Source organism: Dasypus novemcinctus, chromosome 17, assembly GCF_030445035.2.
Source record: "Dasypus novemcinctus isolate mDasNov1 chromosome 17, mDasNov1.1.hap2, whole genome shotgun sequence".
Taxonomy (NCBI): domain Eukaryota; kingdom Metazoa; phylum Chordata; class Mammalia; order Cingulata; family Dasypodidae; genus Dasypus; species Dasypus novemcinctus.
In genome coordinates this window covers 19,587,673-19,604,541 of record NC_080689.1, presented here as the reverse complement: position 1 = coordinate 19,604,541, position 16,869 = coordinate 19,587,673, and the positions used below count along the sequence as shown (strand labels likewise).

Sequence of the window (16,869 nt, the reverse complement as noted above, 5' to 3'; positions counted from 1 at the left end):
CACAATATTGAGTAACGGTGTTGACAGGAGGCATCCTTGCCTTGTTCCTGATCTCAATGAGAAAACTTTTGTCTTTCATTATTGAGAGTATGATACTAGCTATAGGATTTTCATATACGTAACTTCACCATATTGAGAAACTTCCCTTCTATTCCTATCTTTTGGAGTGTTATCAAGAGGATCACGTGATTTTTCTTCTTCGATTTATCAATGTGGTTTATTACACTAATTGATTTTCTTGTGTTGAACCACCCTTGCACACCTGGGATAAAGCCACTTGATTGTGGTGTTTAGTTCTTTTAATGTGCTTTTGGATTTGGTGTACAAATATTTTGTTGAGGATTTTTATTAATATATCTATATTCATTAGACACACTGGTCCATAATTTTCTTTCCTCATAGTTTCTTTATCTGGTTTTGATATTAACATTATACTGGCTTCATAGAATAAGTTTGGTAGCTTTCTTTCCTGCTCAATTTTTGGAAGAGCTGGAGCAAGACTAGTATTAGGTCGTTTTTGAATGCTGGTCGAATTTACCTATAATCCTAGGTTTTTCATCTTTGGAAGATTTTCGATGACTGTTTCAATCTGTTTACTTGTTAATGGTTTGTTGAGGTCTTTTATTTCTTGTAGGGTCAGTGTAGGTAGTTCGTGTGTTTCTAGGAATTTGTCCATCTTGTTTATACTGTCCAGTTCTTTTGGCATACAGTTATTAATAGTATCCTCCTTTTTTCGGCAGGATCAGTCATAATGCCCCCCCTCTCATTTCTGATTTTATTTATTTGCATCTTCTGTCTTTTCATCATCAGTCTCGCTAAGGGTTCATCGATTTTGCTGATCCTCTCAAAGAACCAACTTTTGATTTTGTTGATTCTTTTCTTTTTTTTTTCTGGATGATTTCAATTATTTCCTGCTCTGATCTTCACCATTCCTTTCCTTCAGCTTGGTTTGGAATTAATTTGCTCATCTTTTTCTACTTCCTCCAGGTATATAATCTTCAATTTTAGCTCTTTCTTCTTTTTTAACATAAGCACTGAGGGCTATAAATTTCCCTCTCAGCCCTGCCTTTGCAGTATCCCATAGGTTTTGATATATTGTGTTCTCATATTCATTGGTCTCAAGACATTTACTGAATTCTCTTGTAATTTCTTCTTTGATCCACTGATTATTTAAGAGTATGTTGTTTTATTCTCCACATATTTATGAATTTTCCCTTTTCCATCCATTACTGATTTCCAGCTTCACCCTGTGTTATGATCAGAACGTGTTTTGTATAATTTCAATCTTTTTAAACTTATTGAGACCTGTCTTGTGACACAACATATGGTCTGTCCTGGAGAAGGATCCATGAGCACTTGAAAAAGATGTATACCCTATTGTTTTGGAGTGTAATGCTCTATAAATATGTCAGTTCATTTATATTATTTAAGTACTCTGTTTATTTATCCTTTGTCCAGATGTTCTATCCAGTGCTGAGACTAGTGTATTGAAGTCTCTGACCATTATAGTAAAGGCATCTATTTCTCCCTTCAGTTTGGCCAGCATATGCCTCGTGTATCTTGGGGCACTGAGGTTAGGTATGCATAAATATTTAGTAGTTATTTTTTTCTTGGTGAATTGTCCCTTTTATTAATATATAATGACCGTCTTCATCACTTATAACAGTTTTGCTTTTAAAATCTATTCTGTCCAGTATTAGTATCACTATTCCAGGTCAATTTTTTTTTTTTGTTACTATTTGCATGGAATATCTTTTTCAACTTTTCACTTTCAACCTGGTTGTGTCCTTATATCTGAGATGAGTCTCCTATAGCTAGCATATAGATGACTCATAATTTTTTAATCCATTCTATCAGTCTATGTCTTTTTATTGGGAAGTTCAAGCCACTGACATTCAATGTTATTACTGTAAAGGCATTACTTACTTCATCCATTTTGTCCTTTGGCTTTCTGTTGTCACATCTTACTATTGTCTGTCTTTTTACACCTTTTAATTTAGCCTTCCTAATAATCTTCATTTCTATACTCTTCTCCAGGACTCTCACCCTTATTTTTTCCTTTCAGGCTGCAGCACGCCCTTTAGTATCTCTTGTAATACTGGTCTTTTGATAACTTACTCTCTGTTTTCGTTTGTCTGTGAAAACTTTAAACATAACCTCATTTTGAAGGATAGTTTTGCTCAATACAGAACTCTTGACAGGCAGTTTTTCTCTTTCAGTGCCATAAATAAATCATACCACTTTCTGCTCACCTCCATGGTCTCTATTAAGAAGTCAGCACTTAATCTTACTGAGGTTCCCTTATATGTGATGCTTTGCTTTTTCTCTTGCTGTTTTCAGAATCCCATCTTTACCCCTGATAGCTGTCATTCTAAATAGTATGTGTCTCAGAGTAAGTCTGTTCAGGGTTATTCAATTTGGGGTATACTGTTGTTCTTAGATGTTGATATTTGTCTTTCATAAGGAAAAGTTTTTGGTCACTAATTTCCCACATATTCTTTCTATCCCTTTTCCATTCTTTTCTCCTTCTGGAACACTGATAACATGTATGTTTGTGTATTTCATGTTGTCATTCAATTCTCTGATATGGTGCAATTTTTCCATTCTTTTCTCTCTCTGTTCTCCTGTCTTTTCCAGATCAGAGGTTCAGTCCTCGAAATCACTAATTCTTTCTTCAAGCTACCCAAATCTGCTGTTATGTGCCTCTAATGTGTTCTTTTTTAAGGAGGTACCAGGGATTGAACCCAGGACCTCCTATACAGGAAGCAGGCACTCAACCACTGAGCTACATCTGCTCCCCAATAAGAGTTGGTATTTTCATTTGTTTGTTTGTTTTCAAGAGGTACCAGGGATCAAACCTGGGACGAAGCAGATGCTCAACCATTTGACCTACACCCATTTTCCTCTAATCTATTTTAAATCTCATCCACTGTCCCTTTCATTCCTATAAATTCTAAAACTTTTCTTTGCAGACTTTCACACTGTTCTTTATGCTCACTCTTTTGTCTTCTTAACATCCTTTCTCTCTTTTTAGTCATATTTTCCATCAATTCTTTTGAATTGATTTAGGAGATCTGAGTGAATATCATTAATTTGTTGTCTTAAATCCTTTATCTCATCAGGGTATTTAGTTTGTTCCTTTGCCTGTTTTCTAGCATGGCTTGTAATTTTTTGCTGATGTCTAGGCATCTGAATATGTTGGTGAATTTAACCTGATAGTCAATATCTCTCTCTTACCTAGTGTTTGTTTCTTGTGTTTTTTTTTCACAGCTCTTCTTTGACTTTCAGTTCAACATTCTAAGTCTTTAAAATTGCCCATCTTGGAAAGCAGACGTGGCTCAACTGATAGAGCATCCATCTACCATATGGAGAGTCCAGGATTCGATCCCCAAGGCCTCCTGACCCATGTGGTAAGCTGGCCCACACATGGTACTGCCGCGCAAGGAGTGCCCTGCCACGCAGAGGCACCCTCACATAGGGGAGCCCCATGCACAAGGTGTATGCACAGCAAGGAGAGCTGCTCCGCGTGAAAAAAGTGCAGCCCAACCAGGAGTGACACCACACGCACAGAGAGCTGATGCAGCAAGATGATGCAACAAAAAAGAGACACAGTTTCCCAGTGCTGCTGGATAAAGCAAGCGGACGCAGAAGAACACACAGCAAATGGACACAAAGCAGACAACAGGGAAAGGGAAGAGAAATAAATAGAATAAATCTTAAAAAAAAAAATTGCCCAGCTTAAGTTATTAAAATCGAGCCAGGGACTCACTAATGGTGCACAGATTTTCTCACAGAGGTAAGGCTAAAGGGAGACTCAAAAGCAGTTTTTCTCCTTGTAATTTCCTGGCCAACCAACAGATGGTGCTCACTGGTGAACCTTTCCATGGAGGTGTTTGTTTCAACTTCCACTTTCCCATGTTTGTTGTCTGGTCAGAGCTGGTATTCAAAGCGGGCTCTGCTGGCCGAATTCACTGAAGAGAAACCCTCCAACTCACCTTCCCCCTCTTCCCTTGTAACAGTTGACAAGGAGGAAGACATCTGTTCCCCTCTCAGTCAGATGCAGTGAGCCAGAGGTTTTATCCAAGCTTAGTGTCTTCCACCCTTCCTGGCTGCCATGGGGGGTAAAGAACTCACCTTGGTTGTTTTGGGTTCTTGCCTCCCGTACTTCATCCTCCTGTGAGATGCACAGCACTGTCCTGGTGTGCTGATCTCCAAAGCAGGTCCCTCAAACAGCTTTTGGCCCTTTCTTCACTGTTTTTGTGAAAGAGTTGAGCCTCTCTGCCTACTCCTACACCATCTTCCTGAAACCCCCACTTTTCTTCAATACCAAATGAAACAAAGGCATTTGAGACATGAAACTAATTGGTTTGATACAGATACCCCAGACATCTCTGCCTTCTCCATCCCCCTTCTCCTCTCTCCCAACCAGAATCACTCAGGTGTTTTAAAAAATCAACCAAAACTATATTATGCCAGAAAAAAAACAAAATTGAAAGCAACAGAAATATGGCCCTTGATACATCCCTGTTGCTTACATTTCATTATATTAATATATACACTAATGTATAATGGTACAACATGTAGGTCTGTTTGGCAGACAAAAAAAAGGCTAAATAAAATATTATTTAATTCAAATGAAACCCAACTCTTCATTTATCCTAGGTATACCAAACAAACTGCTCGTCTAAGGTCCTAGGCAAAGTCTGAACCCTTAAACCTAAGTGCACACTGACTCACCTGACAAGCTTTTTAAATAAATAGTATCATATGCCTAGGAGCCATTCCAGACCACTTAAATAAGAATACTAGAGGGAAACGGACTTTGGCCCAGTGGGTAGGGCGTCCGTCTACCATATGGGAGGTCCGCGGTTCAAACCCCGGGCCTCCTTGACCTGTGTGGAGCTGGCCATGCGCAGCGCTGATGCGCGCAAGGAGTGCTGTGCCACGCAAGGGTGTCCCCCGCGTAGGGGAACCCCACGCGCAAGGAGTGCACCCATAAGGAGAGCCGCCCAGCGTGAAAAGAGCAGCCTGCCCAGGAATGGCGCCGCCCACACTTCCCGTGCCGCTGACGACAACAGAAGCGGACAAAGAAACAAGACGCAGCAAATAGACAACAAGAACAGACAACCAGGGGAGGGGGGGAAATTAAATAAATAAATAAATCTTTAAAAAAAAAAAAAAAAATTAGAATACTAGAGGGAGGCAGATGTGGCTCAAGCAATTAGATTCCCGTCTACCATACAGAAGGTCCAGGGTATGATGCCCAGGGCCTCCTGGTGAAGGTAAGCTGGCCTATGCAGCAAGCTGATTCACGCAGAGTGCTGGCCCATGCAGAGTGCTGGCATAGCAAGATGACACAACAAAAAGAAATAGAGAGGAGAAACGATAAGAGACACAGCAGATCAGGGAGATGAGGTGGCACAAGAGAATGATTGCCTCTCTCCCCCTCCAGAAGGTCCCAGGATCAGTTCCTGGAGCCAACTAATGAGAATACAAGCAGACACAGAAGAACACACACAGCAAATGGAGACAGAGAGCAGACAATGGGGGGGATGGGGGATAAATAAATAAAAATAAATAAATCTTTAAAAAAAAAAAAAAAATTGGAGCCCAGACAGATTATTTTTTTTAAAGGATCCCCTAATGATTCTAACGAGCAGCCAGAGTTGAAAACCACTGCCCTGTGCCATCTCCCCAGCCCTATTTGTCTCTTCATAAGCCAATAATCAAAAGCAAATTAAAGAACCAAACCATTAAGATTTAAATTCCCAATGCTCACTCACAATCTCAAAGAAGACATTTGATCATCTCTACTCTAAAACTTCTATTTCCTCTGTGAAGTAAACTTAATATTTACCTCCTTTAAAATACATCCCTGATTTTAACACAGTCAAACTAGATCTCAAGCATTTCTTTTCAGATGTACTGTCCTTTTTGCAGACTGTTTAACATCACAATTACTTTATTCTTTTTGTTATTCGTACCTCTATTATCTCCTCTTCCATACTCACAGAATATATCTAAACAGTTCTGTTTTCCTTGTATTTGAAATGCTACAGTTTAAAAATAAGTTCTACACTCATTATCCTATCACGTCATGAAGTACTATTAGCTCATTTTAAAGAGGAAACTAAGAGAAGTGTCTTGCCAAAGGTACCCTTTTCATGAGGGCAGAAGAACCTTGCACATATCTGAGAAGGTATCTCCCCTCTCCCTTTCCACTGTTCTTACACAGTATATAACCCAAATCTATTATTGTTTATATTCTTTCTACAGTTACAGCAGCATTTCTAAGGACAGAGTACCAGAGGCTCCACAACTTAAGTACTACAGAGATTTCCATATACATGCACATTCACCTCTGCTCCCTCCTCAGGTCCCACTGGAGAGAGAGCAAAGAAATATAGAGAGCATTAAACAAACATATAAGGACAAAAAAAGAACAAGTAGAAAGAGGAAACCAACAAATATTTTTAAGTTGGAGGGCAGAAGGAAGAATGTGACTTCTCACCCCCAAAAATTAAGCAAGTAGGGAAGAAAGCACAAAAGTATCGATGTTATAGTATTTTTCAAATTACATTGATGATGAAAGACCTAAATAAAAACTACTTAAAAGTAGCAGCTTTCTGCAATATTTTTTCAATTAACTGGTACTAAAAATATAGTTCCTATCATAACAGGGCCCTAAAATTTTAACCTTAAATTGGGAGTTCTTGTACTTTTAAAAATATGGGAAACATAGCCCAGGAGGATCTCATCACTCTCTTCCTCATGCTTTACATTCTAACATAGAACTGCCTATAACAACTATTACCCTGTTTCATGCCTCTGTTCTTGCTCATGCTGTACCTTCTACCTGGCTAACTCCTTATCCTTCAAGTTTCACTTGAGGAATCTGTCATCTCTCCTAGAAAGCTTTCCAAATGGTTAAATGGTGAGAGGAAGATTTCAAATTTCATCTTAATATCCCCATATGGCAAACACTTGTTCCACTTACATATAATTAATGTTACAAAAAAAGTACAAAAATTAATATTTATTGAATGCTTACTGTGGTTCCAGCAGTGTCTACATGTAATAGCTTATTTAACCTATCCAATAATTTAATGAATTAGGTATGAATTATTATTCCTATTTTACAGATGAGAAAAATAAAGCACAGACAGGTCATGAGGAGCAGACTAGAACTCAATTTGGCTTCAGAGCCCATATCCTTCACCACCAGATTAGGCTTTCTCTATAAAAGCCAATGCCTTCCAAATCTATATTCCCAAACTGTAAAGTTTCAACCCTAAACTTCCAAATGCCTTCTGAACTTCTCTACTCAGATGTCCTCAAGAACCACAAAATTAAAACAACTGAAATTACTATTTCCCTGTTACCTACTCAGCCTTCTCCAACAAACGCTAGTGACCACACCTAGTTTAGCCTATTTGGATTAATAAACACCTTGGCAATTCCTCTCATCCTTCACATTTAATAAATACTCAAATTATGATACTCCTACCTCTCATATAACTAACTTACAAGAGACTCTTATCACCGCTCACATATGGGCATTAGCTTTCAATCTTTCTAAACACAAATTTGATCATATTATAACCTACAATGGTACCCACCCCACCCTGACATCAAACCCAAAGGTCTTATCAAAATACATTATGACCTGGTCCTTACCAATCTCTCAATTTCAACTCTAACCATCCCCACACATACCCTGAACTCCAGCCCCACCTCTCTTCTTTTGGTACCTTGAATTTACCAGGTTTTTGATGACCAACATGCCCCTGCACAAGGAAGTACCCTGGCTTAAGATGATAGATATTTTCTCTAACATTCTCTCCCACTATCTTTCAAAGCTAATCAAAATGCTACCTTCTTTTAAAAGCCTTCCTTATTTCCCTTAGGTTGGAAAAAATGTCCTTCTTTGCTGACACAGCATTTTGCACATCTATATTATGAAACTTAAGACATTATGCTCAAATGGTTTACCTAAAAACATCAAATAACTTGCATTCAAAGGCAAAACTATTGCATTATTTTGTGCTGCCCCATGCCTAACAGTGTTCAATAAACATCTGAATTCCAATCAACCAGTTCATCATAACATCCTCCTCTTTCAACAATTTCAAGCCCCAAATCAATTTTTATTATAGTTTATAACTCCCCTGCAATTAAAGAAGTATTGCTCTTATAGTTATGCCAATTAGATTTTACCCAGCCACATTTCCACATACATTGAAACTGGAAGAAAATACTGCACTTTCAACAGAATTTGTGCAACAAAAACTACTATGCCCTTAGCAATTAATTATCATCAATTATAGAAAACTTTTGCTAAAAATAGCAAATCTCTGACATAAACTAGGTCAAAAGGTAATACTGCTACATAAGTTAGTCAACCAAAACAGAAGCCAAAGTACATACTCAACACCCAAAAAGAGATTCTGCTTAATTAAGTTTTTATACAGAACTCAGATGTATCCAGAAGACAATTACCTTCTAGGTACTACTGAAATCCCAATTCTATACTGTATTTATTATCTCTCACAGAAGACATAGGCTGCTAGTACCAAAGTAAGTCAGGAAATAGGAACTGCTTTGAATTATTTGCAATTTCCATTCTATGGAACTTACAAGGACAGTCTGCTATTCGATTCTAATTAATGCATGCCCAATTCATAAATAAAAGAAAAATACGGGAAGCAGATATGGCTCAACTGATAAGAGTGTCTGCCTACCACATGGGAGGTCCAGGGTTCAAACCCAGGGCCTCCTGACCCGTGTGGTGAGCTAGCCCACGCACAGTGCAGATGCGTGCAAGGAGTGCCATGCCATGCAGGGGTGTCCCCTGCATAGGGAAGCCCCACTTGCAAGGAGTGTGCCCCTCAAGGAGAGCTGCCCCGTGAGAAAAAAAGCGCACCCTGCCCAGGAATGGCACCGCACACATGGAGAGCTGACATAGCAAGATGACGCAACAAAAAGAGACAGATTCCCAGTGTCACTGACAAGAATACAAGCGGACACAGAAGAACACACAGCAAGTGGACAGAGAGCATACAACTGGGGGGGGTGGGGGGGAGAGGGAAGAGAAATAAATAAAAAATAAATCTTAAAAAATGTTCCACCACTAACAAAGCGGTATGAATTGTATCTATAAAAATCTATTTCCTAAGGATTCTACAGACTAACATAATTAATCATCTATATTCCAAGACTCCTTTAAGCAGGAAGCTCTGGGCTTTTAAGTTTGACCAAAAAAGTGACACCAGAAAACAATTCACCCAATCTGAATGTCACTGAAGCTGAAGCAGAGCACAACCTTCACTTTCTAATTTATGACCATCGTTACAAGTTTCTCAAAGAAAAGTCAATGTCTTTGTGGAAAAAGGAAAAGAGGAGATTTCATAAAGAAATGCAAAGCTGGAATGTTTGTCTATAAACACCAAGCAACTGTGGAGTCACTTTTCCTTTTCCTCTTTTTTTACTATGACATAGACCCAGAACCCACTTCAGAAACTGATGACACCTGAATTCCTCCTACACTTACACCATAATGTTCACTGATTAAAAACCACACACATAAATCTTAATTTATACACATATATTCCATGAATAATCCATACAGACACAAAACTAGTAATCCAACATCGTCAACATTAGATAGCTAGCTGCACTAATACACTAAAAAGTACTCAACCAAAGATAGATAAAAATTGTTACCAATATTTATATTACCATCTGCGTTTGCATATAAACTCATCCTCTATATATAAACACTAAGGGAATAGATGTGGCTCAAGGGGTTGAGTGCCTGCTTCCCACATGGGAGGTCCCAGGTTCTATTCCCATTTCCTCCTAAAAACAAAAGAACAACAAGCGAACAAGCGAAAAAACAATTTAGGGGATCCCGTGTGACTGAGCACTGGCTTCCCACACACAAGGCCCCAGATTCAATCCCAGGCCCCCATCCCTATAAAACACTAATCCAATAAACTTTTCTTTTCCCTTCCCGCCTCCTCCCTCGCCCTGCTGTTTTTCTGTCTGTGTCCATTCGCTTTGTGATCTTCTGTATCTATTTCTCTTTTCGTCTTCTCTTCTCATCTTTCTCCTCCAGGATTCACCGGGATTTGATCCTAGGGACCTCTGATGTGGAGAGAGGTTCCCTGTCAATTGCACCACCCCAGTTCCTGGTCTCTGCTGTACTTCACCTTGACTCTCCCCTTTGTCTTTCTCTTTCTTTGGTTGTGTCATCATCTTGCTGCGTGATTCACTTGCAGGGGTACTGGCTCACCGTGCAAGCAGTGCACATGGGACTGGTTCACCACACAGGCATTCAGCTCATCACACAGGCACTCGGCTGGCCACACGGGCACTTGGCTCACCATGTAGGCACTCAGCTCACCATGCAGGCACTCAATGGGCACTCAGCTCACCACATGGGCAGTGGCTCACTGCGCAGACACGCTTTCTCTTCTTTTTTCACCAGGAAGGCCCAGGGATCAATAGGCGGAGGTCTTATCACTTGAGCCACATCCATTTCCCAATGAACATTTTTTAATGTGATCAGGAGGATGGAACCATAAGACTCAAAAGAGTTAGCATTCACCAAGTATCTACTATGCATTTATACTATATGTATGCCAAACACTGTTAGGCATTTTAAACGTTTTACCATTTAATCTTCACAACCATCCTATTAAATATTAATTCACAGATGAGAAAACTGAGATGCAAGAAATTTAGAGGGAAGCAGATGTGGCTCAAGTAGTTGGGCGCCCACCTACTAGATGGGAGGTCCCAGGTTCGGTTCCCAGTGCTTCCTAAAAAAGATGAGCTAGAGCTAGACAGCAGGCTGGCGCAATGGGCTGGTGTGGCAAGTTGATGCAACAAGCTGACACGAGATGACACAACAAGCAGGGGGTGGAGGTGGCTCAAGCAATTGGGCACCTCCCTCCCATATGGGAGGTCCCAGGTTCAGCTCCCGGTGCCTCCTAAAAAGAAAATGGGCAGACAGCAAGCACAAAACAATGGGGAGGGGAGAGAAATAAATAAAATAAACCTTTAATAAAAAAGAAAAGAAATTTAGGTAGTGAATTAGTAAGTGAACTAAGACTCAAAATTCAGGACAAATTTACATATAAAAAGCCCATGCCCTCAAAAAAAAGCTTATAATCCATGCAAACAATATAAAATATACTAAGGGATGGGGAAAACAAGCTTTTTAGGAAGAGAAAATATCACCACCAGTAATTAAATATATAAGACAATACAGAACAAATTAGCAATAACTTTTTCTTACATCAAAGCAAAAACTAGGGTTCTACAAGATAATGAAAGATGGCAAATCAGAAAAAAGTCCTAGGAAGTTTAAATTTGTGGTTAAGATCAAAAGACTTAGAGAATATGAAAACAGCTTAAGGAAAAGGGAAAAAAAGAAGGATATTTATAGTGAATGGCAAGTAGACAGGCTTTTTTTTCTTTTTAAGGTACCAGGGCCAGGAACTGAACCTGGGATCTTATATGTGGGAATTCAGCACTCAACCACTGAGCCACATCAGCTCCCCTGAGCTGGTATTTTCATTTGTTTGCTTGAGTTTTTTGTTGTTGTTTTTAGGAGGCACCAGGAATGGAACCGGAACCTCCCCCATATAGGAAGCAGGCATTAAACTGCTTGAGCCACTTCTACTCCCTAATAGGAACATTTCTGAGCACTTAATTGCTTGGTAAGCCCACTGCTCTAACAATTAATCCTCACAGTTGGTACAATTACTATACCCATTTTGCAAACGGGGAAACCAGACTAGAGACCTAAAGTAATTCACTCAAAGTTACATAGCCACAAACTGCAAAGTGGGATCTTAACCCAAGCAATCTGTCTCCAGGGCCAGGCTCCTTTCTGTTCATGCTAAACTGCATGAACAAAACAATAGCTACAGATAGGGATATATCCAGTAATATCAACAGTATGGCCATGTGGTATATGTTAAAGCTTCTTTTATTTTTAAAACCCAAAGTCAAGGAATGTGTTCATTTAGCAATTAGTGTGTAACAAAGCATCCATTTAGCATAACCATTGGTATACATACATCAAATCAAAAAATATTTATTAAATTAGTTTGTACTAAGCATCCTGACAAGCAGATATACACAAGTAGACAAGAAGCTTGAAATATAGTTAGGCAAACATCTTATACTTATAAATAGCTAAATAAAATGGAATTTAAATAGTTCAAGACAGCAGAAAACAGTATGTGCTTAGGAGTTTGGAGCATCACTTCAGACTAAAGGGATCATGAAGCTACAATCTGCCCTAGATCTTGAAAAATGGGAAAGAAATTTGTCTAACTGGCTGGAGTAAATTGGTACATCCCAAGAATGAGCAAAACTACTGTAGTTAGAAAAGGAAATTAAAAGCATCAGTTTCACAAAATAAAACAGGGTAGTGAGTTGGGTAAGAGGCCAGATCATGGGGGTCACTGAATGCCAGGCCAAAGAAGCAGCTCAGTGCCTCGAAAATCTTAAAACACTAAACAGGGAGTAAATACTCTGTCATTGTGTTATGCCTAATTTAAGTATATACTGATAGCTCTTAATCTAGTGAAAGTGTATTTATAAATTACAAATAATGTGAAGACTCATGATAGACATGGTTACAAATTTACCGTCTTTAAATTCCAACTGAATACATAAACATACAAGTCCTACTCCCATCCTTCAATTTCTAATCTACACTAGGGTAAACCATAACTGCATACGTAAAACACACTACTCTATCACCCAGTAAAACTCTACAAAGTTACAAAGATTTTCATACCACTCTTTATCTCTTCAGACAAATATGTCTTTCCTCTGGGATAGAAAGGAAAGTGGCTCATTGCCTATGAACTGGAAAGAGGGGTCATGTTAGTACCATGGTTCACTGCTGACACCTTCCTCCCACTCTATTTATAGGGCTGTTACCCTCTATTAACCATTAAAAGCAAACCTACTATATACCAACATAATCCAGGCAAAACATAAAATGCAGCATTCTCTCCCAATCACCTATATAGATTATATAAATAGGACCCTAATACAATCCTTCGTAATTACTAATTTCAGTCCTCATAACATTTCATAATTTACCCATGTTACTCTCAAAATCTTCTATAATACTTTTATTTTGTTCTCCATAAAGTATTCTACATACCACACACTCAATCGTCAATGCATGGACATCTAAAATTTAAGAGTCCAATCCCATACTTTTCTAATTAACAAATGCTCCGATATATATCCCAACTAAATTATCCCAAATCAGTGTTTTTTGATGTGGTTTTTGGTTTGTTTCTTTTGTTTTGGGGTTTTTTTGAGGTACCAGGGCTGGGGATTGAAACTGGCACCTTGTATGTAGGAAGCCTGCACTCAACCACTGAGCCAGATCTGCTCCCCTTAGTTGTTTTTTTCATTTGTATGCTTGTGGTTTTTTTCGGTTGGCTGGTTGGTTTTTTAGGAGGCACTGGAGACAGAACACAGACCTCCCGTGTAGGAAGCAGGCACTCAACCACCTGAACCACATCTGCTCCCCCAAATCAATTTTAAAATGTATGCGTCTACATTTACACTTACATTATGCAACTAAAACCCTCCCCTTGAGAAGCGGATTTGGCTCAAGCGATTGAACTCCCATCTTACCACATGGGAGGTCCCAGATTCAGCTCCAGGTGTCTTCTAAAGAAAAACGAGCAAGACAGCAAGCTGATGCAACAAGATGATACAACAAGAGACACGAGGAAAACGTAATAAGAGACACAACAAAGCAGGGAGCAGAGGAGGCTCAAGCGCTTCCCTCCCAAATCAGAGGTCCCAGGTTCCATTCCTGGTGCCTCCTTTTTTTTTAAAAGAAGACCAGCACACAACAAAAGTACACAACAAAACACAAACAACGAGGGGATAGGGAGAAATAAATAAATTTTTAAAATAAATTAATAAAACCCTCACCTTAAACAAGCTCCCACTAGAATAAATATTTTCTTCCCTTCCATGTACAGGCACATACATAGATGTCCAATTCCCCCAATCATTTATAACAAAGCCTGGCATAGACTATTTTTCTCAGACATGGTCTCCAGACAGAAAAACCACCCTATGAAACTCCTCTTTCTATTCAAAACACTTTTGTTTGAACTGTTTATAGATATTCAAATACATAGTATGATACCACTTATTTAAAATTTAAAATCATAAAAGGCAATATTAGATATTGTTTAAGGACGCAAATATCTACTAAAAAGCAAAAAGACTTGTATGAAAATGAAAACCAAATTGTGGGCAATCTTATGGAGGTGGAGGGTGAAGGGAACTGGAGGAATGCAATCCAGGAGAGGCAGACAGGCTTCAACTCAATTTGTAATGTTTTATTTCTTAAGATGAGTCAGGGATATGCAGCTGTTCACTGTAATTCCTCTTTATATCTTTTCATATTTTGAAATGTTTTAAGTGAGTTTAATAGATATCCAATTACTAATGAGAATCTTCCTCTCATACACAATGAAAATTTCTTAAGTCCAAAGTTGCAGTAACTGCTTGTCACAATAGGACATCCCTCCTGTCCTATATTTACACACAAAAAAAGAAAAAATTACAAATCTTCAACTGAAAACTTTCTCTTAGATACAATGCATGTTTGTATGCCGCAATATACACAATTCAGTTTTTCAGAACTCTCATATTAACAAAAATTAACATCACTAATTTCATCTTTGTATCCCGAAATTGCCACTTACTTATATTACTCACACAAAACTAGACTAACTATCTTTCCTTATGTTAAAATATATGTGAATCTGCAGACCACAAAACCACTTCCACTTGGTTAATGCAGAGTCGTATACATTATATCTCTGCATGAGTCTAACTCACATACTAACTTTTCAATCTTAACTCATAGCATCTAAATTAAACCACTCATCGTTTAACCATAAATGAAATATCATCTCAGCCAAATGTAAATTAGTCCAGTCCACCGAGCGTTTACCTCATGCATACTAAAAAGTTCCGTTCCTGGAGCAACTTTTCCACTACCCAGAATTGCTCTCCAGGGGTGAGACTCAGACACATCTCAGAATCCCAACTTTTGACTCGCTGGGGTAAAAACAAAATAGGGCCTGAGATTTCACCTGATTTACCAACTCAAAAGAATCTACATTTCCTAAACCGCGGGTCCTGGGTTACCTGTCACTGGGGGGAAGAAAGTGGAATTTCCGAGCTAGGGAACAAGGTTTTGCCTTCTCCGGCGATCGCCAGAGTCCGACAGTCATCGACCCAGCAATACCAGCCGCTGGCCCGCCCAATTCCCTCCCCACCCCCACTCCAGGTCCACCCCACCCCCAGGCCCCGCGCGACGACCGCGGGTAGGTCCCGGCACCTGCACGACCTAAGAACCGCAGAGTATCCACTTCTCTCCAGAGTGGAGAGGTAGGAGGCCGGCTCGGACGCTCCCCGCCCCTCGCCTCCGGCCACCAGCCTCTCCCGCTGGGATCAAGCCTTCCAGCCTTCCGCTTTCTGATCTAGCAGAGGGCAGTGCCGACGCCTTCCCCACCATCTCCCCGGCTGCCAGCCTTCTCCTGTGCCGAGCTCGAAGGCCTCCTCGCTTCCCCACAGGACAACTCACACTAGACGCTCAAGGCCCGAAAAGCAACTCCCACCATTCCCCGACTCTCCAGGGTCTTCTTCCCAGCTGCAGCCGCGGAAAATGCCGAACCCTAAGGCCCTCCTCCATCAGCTTCCGGGCCTCCTTTCTCAGCCAAGCCCGAGCCCTAGCCCTGCCCTCCCGCTACCTCGCTCTCGTCACGCCGCTTCCCCTCCGGAGGGCCCGACCGAGCCCCGGGGCTGGGCGGCTTCCTGCCCCGGCACCTCGCGGGCCGGGCTCCTCCCGCTGTAGGCCCGGCGCCCGCCCAGCGGGCCCCACACTCACCGCTAAGCGCGGAGGCCTGCAGGGTAGCCCCCGACGTGCCGTCGATGACTTTGATGGTCCCGCGACTGGTGACGGCCAGGATGGCGTTGAGCGCCGGGTGGTAGGAGAGGCTGTGCAGCCCGTCGGAGTCGCAGCGCATGCAGCCATCCCGGAGCACCAGCCACTCCGAGACCCCGGCCGCTCCCGCTCCCGCCCCCGCCGCCGAGGAGCAGCCCGGGCCCGAGGCCGCCGCAGCCGCCATCTTCCGGCCTGCGCTCAGCACAATCACACTGGGAAGCGGCTCAGTGACAGTCCCGGGAGGTGCAGCACCACCGCCAGTCACCATCCGGGGCCAGGGGGCAAGCGGAGCGCGTTAGCCGGAAGTGAAGTCAGGCGCCGGCACGCAAAAGGAACGTCGGCCGCCCGCCCGGGGGAGCGAGCTCAGAGGAAGGCTGGAGGGGCAGGGCGAGAAAGAAGGAAAGAGGCGGGACCCCGGGCGGGGGGCGGGTGGAGCATGCGCGGGAGGACTCCTCCGTGCCACGCGCCGCTGGGTCGGCCAGTTTCTAGCCTACTGCTTCCCCGTTTTTTCTTGTGGTCCCCCGGAGTGGCGGCTGGCTCTGATCCGCCTCGCTCCCAGGGTCAGGGGGTGTCCTGAATTTTCACTCGGCTGGGACCCCGGCCCTTAAGATATCTTCCTGGAACGCCCTGAGGCCCTTTGCAGCGGTTTCAGCTGCGCCGGACCGACCCCAGCCGGCGCGGTCCTGCTGTTCCGCAGCGTTTGTAGAGAGACGTCTCGAACTGTAACTGGCTCGACTCTGAGAATAAGCAATCTGAGAAGCCTGTAGTCTGGACTTGTCCCCAAGCCTGTGCCTACTGCAGCGCCCCTCCCCTGCCGCAAATATTTTAATCAGAAGTGTCAGATATGAAGTGCT

The 16,869-nt window shown here is 41.5% G+C and overlaps 1 protein-coding gene across 19 annotated transcripts in view; it reads right to left on the bottom strand.

The window, feature by feature from the left end:
• The window catches only part of BIRC6 (baculoviral IAP repeat containing 6), a 285,301-nt gene extending 268,825 nt beyond the window's left edge, over positions 1-16,476 (bottom strand). For 17 of the 19 annotated variants that reach the window (XR_011646085.1, XR_009181110.2, XM_058278358.2 and 14 more), the window contains exon 1: positions 15,959-16,399. Coding sequence is in view for 17 of the 19 variants with exons in the window: in XM_058278358.2 (XP_058134341.1) it covers positions 15,959-16,283 (325 nt within the window). In the remaining 2 variants the exon portion in view is untranslated. Of the gene's footprint in view, positions 1-15,958 lie in introns of all 19 variants that reach the window. The other 2 variants (XM_058278359.2, XM_058278361.2) reach the window with 1 other exon arrangement.
• Positions 16,477-16,869: the final 393 nt, after the last annotated feature.